Source organism: Myodes glareolus, chromosome 4 (genome assembly GCF_982192425.1).
Source record: "Myodes glareolus chromosome 4, mMyoGla1.1, whole genome shotgun sequence".
Taxonomy (NCBI): Eukaryota; Metazoa; Chordata; class Mammalia; order Rodentia; family Cricetidae; genus Myodes; species Myodes glareolus.
Window position 1 is genome coordinate 89,827,842 of NC_142029.1, and position 2,781 is coordinate 89,830,622.

The following is a 2,781-nucleotide window of genomic DNA, read 5'->3' on the forward strand; positions in this document are numbered from 1 at the left end:
ATTCCTCGAACACTGCTCTTGGTGTATCAATCACATTTCTAGACATGGTTAGGATATGAAGTCTCTGACCCAATTAATCTATCGAAGCCATAAACACATTCAAATTTTGGGCACATTATAAAAGAGTTACAGACTGAAATGGAGAAAAAAAGGACCGTGGGCTTTGAGGGTGTATCCTGTCCTGGTCCCTACCTACTCTGCTCAGCTATGAATCCTACATGTCATGACATGAGTTGCTCTGATCCTCTACATCCTGTCCAAAATGATGAAAATTTCTAAAATCATGAACTAAACTTGATCATTGCTCCATTATATTGTTTGACTCAGGTCACAGCAGTGAGAAACCGGATAGCATATGACTTCCATTCAGTGGACAAGAATGGAGTGAGATACTGAAACTAATGTCTGCTAGAACCGTGGCAGAAGAGGCACCACTAACCTGAAGATTCACAATGGGATGTGAGCTCTGTGATATTTGCTAATATTAAACCACTGTTCATAAAAACAAAGGTGATGTGAATAGGGGAAAGTTTGGCAAATATCCATTAGTGATGGAAGGATGGATGAAGAAAAGGAAGGAAAAGAGAATCTGAAAGGCAGAAGCAGTTGAGAGATGGGGAGCAGAGAGCATTGCTCTATTCCCAACTGAACTATCGACACATCAACAGCTGATGCTGATCCAGGCAGGTGTCAGGACTTGGGCAGTCCAGGGAACAGATGGGTCAGGGTCATGAGCCTTGAGAGCACAGGGAAGGAATAAGGACTCACCTGCAGCAGAACTGGGCAAGGAACGGCCCAGCCTCTAAAACTCATTACACAAAGATTGGTCGTTGCAACATGTAAAGTCCAGTGTGAGGCCATGATTGGTGAAAGTATTATTTAAGCAATGAGAAGAGCAATCCTGTTGCCCAAAGAGGATCTCATTACCTGTACAAGAAAAATAACAATGATTAGCCCTAACTATCTGTAAAATCAGAGTCTCAGAAATGAAGAGAATTAGGCTCCCCAGTGAACAGTATGCCAGCCACACTGAGGTGATTATAGTTATCACCTATCAACCTGTAATCTGGCTTGCAAACATGCCTTCCATTCCCAAATTACTCACTGGAATTTTTCAGTTCAAATCCTCACAACCCTGAATATGTTTTCCAGAACGCTATAAAGACCATGCAGAGATCCTACTCAAAAATGTATCTTCGTCTGGCAAAGAAAGGTTGACAACCAGTACCAAATGTAAAGATAGAAGCCTTCTTCTGAATTTACATAGAAACACAGCCTTCCACAGTCTCTGCTCTGTCCTCAGGAGTGTAAAGAGGGCTGATTCATCCCTGAGCAGCAAACAAGGTCACCCAAGACCTCCGAGTATTGACATACCTTTAGACACTACCAGTATGCCACATTCCTGGTCGTCTTTAGCCTCACACTTGCTCTCTCCTTTCTCACACTCTCCATCAGAGTTTAGCATGTCACACTGCAAGCATGTCAGAGCTGAAGAGACAAAACCAAATATAAGAGGTTCATTCAGAGCACCCCATCAAGCATCAGGCAAGGAACAAAGCCTATTGCTATCATCAATGAAAATGAAACAGTTAAAGGAAAGAGCGGATGTAGGAGGAACTAACCTCTAAAGGGTAGCCCATGACCATAGACCCTAGGAATGATTTGAAAAGAGCCAAGTTTATCCACTTCAGGTATTGTAAATGGATTGGTTTGTGAGGAGGAAGATCAAAGCTCTGGCGTAGGGAGCTTGAGTCTACCTCCTATGAGCAGACAAGAACTCTCATCACTTTCTTATCTTCATCCTGTCATAAACCTTCCTGACATCATTTCCAATACAATTTTAGGCCTATACACAGGTAATTTGAGGAAATGAGAATGTTTGCTAAGAACGAAGAGGTGAACTAAACAACCAAAGAAAGGACACCAGGAGTAGAGGCACGACAAAGAGGAGGAGGAAGAAGAGAAGCCCATACTGTGTACCACAGAGGGAAGGGAGGATGGAGAGGAGAGGAAATGCATATGAAGGCTGTGGGGTCCATGTATAAAAGAAGTCAGGTCTTAGATCTTATTCCTGGTCTCCCAAACCCAATGCCCTTCCACAGTATCTCTGCCCACCAGCAATGTCCCCTTCCATCTGCCAGGATCTCACCTTGCAGGAAGCCCACCACTAGGGAGAGGCCCAGCAGGAGCATCAGGAAGTGCTTTCCCATGGCAGTGGGATCCCAGGGTAAGAGAGCAGCAGTGAGCTCGACTCAAGGCCTAGCCTCAGCAGTGCTTGCTTATATAAGAGCTCAGGCTAGAAGGGGATGCCAATGGGATCCCAAGACAGTGGACTGAGCAGATAGCCTGAGGGAAGCAGGGATCCTATGTGCTTTATTATGCCTGCTCATTTTCACACCGCTACCCCATGGTTCTGGTCCTTCTGCATTCTTGTCCATGTATGTATTTCACTAACTATCAATTAGGGATGAATAGTGATAACATAGGAACTTTGAGACTGGGAGGCTGAGGAGCCTACAGGGAGCTACACACCCTAGGCTTACATCCGCACATAGAAGGAAACTGTTACCTTTAGCTTCTACATCCAGATTTTAAATTCCCTGACTCTTTTTGAGTGGAATATAATTAATTGCTCAATAAATCACTAAAACCCAAATTGCAGATTGGGGCTCATCTTCCTTGCAGAGTGCGTTATCTACCTGGGGGTCAGATAGAAGGAGAAGAAAAACTATAGGTTCATGGAAGGATAGTGAGGTAGGAATACAAACTTTCATTCTGGGT

The 2,781-nt window shown here is 44.0% G+C and overlaps 1 protein-coding gene across 1 annotated transcript; it reads right to left on the minus strand.

Annotated features, from left to right (window-relative positions):
* Positions 1-802: 802 nt before the first annotated feature.
* On the minus strand, positions 803-2,210 carry LOC148122383 (prostate and testis expressed protein 14-like). The gene is made up of 3 exons (XM_087905089.1): positions 2,150-2,210; positions 1,375-1,488; positions 803-927 (listed from the first exon to the last, which is right to left on the minus strand). Exons 1-3 carry the CDS (start codon positions 2,208-2,210, stop codon positions 803-805), a joined length of 300 nt encoding a protein of 99 aa, XP_087761215.1.
* Between the last annotated feature and the right edge of the window lie 571 nt (positions 2,211-2,781).

Coding starts and splice junctions, on each gene's coding strand:
- LOC148122383 (XM_087905089.1), bottom strand. CDS start 2,210: ATGGGAAAGCACTTCCTGATGCTCCTGCTGGGCCTCTCCCTAGTGGTG. Junction 1,489..2,149: donor AGTGGTGGGCTTCCTGCAAG/GTGAGATCCTGG, acceptor TTGTCTCTTCAG/CTCTGACATGCTTGCAGTGT. Junction 928..1,374: donor CATACTGGTAGTGTCTAAAG/GTATGTCAATAC, acceptor TTTCTTGTACAG/GTAATGAGATCCTCTTTGGG.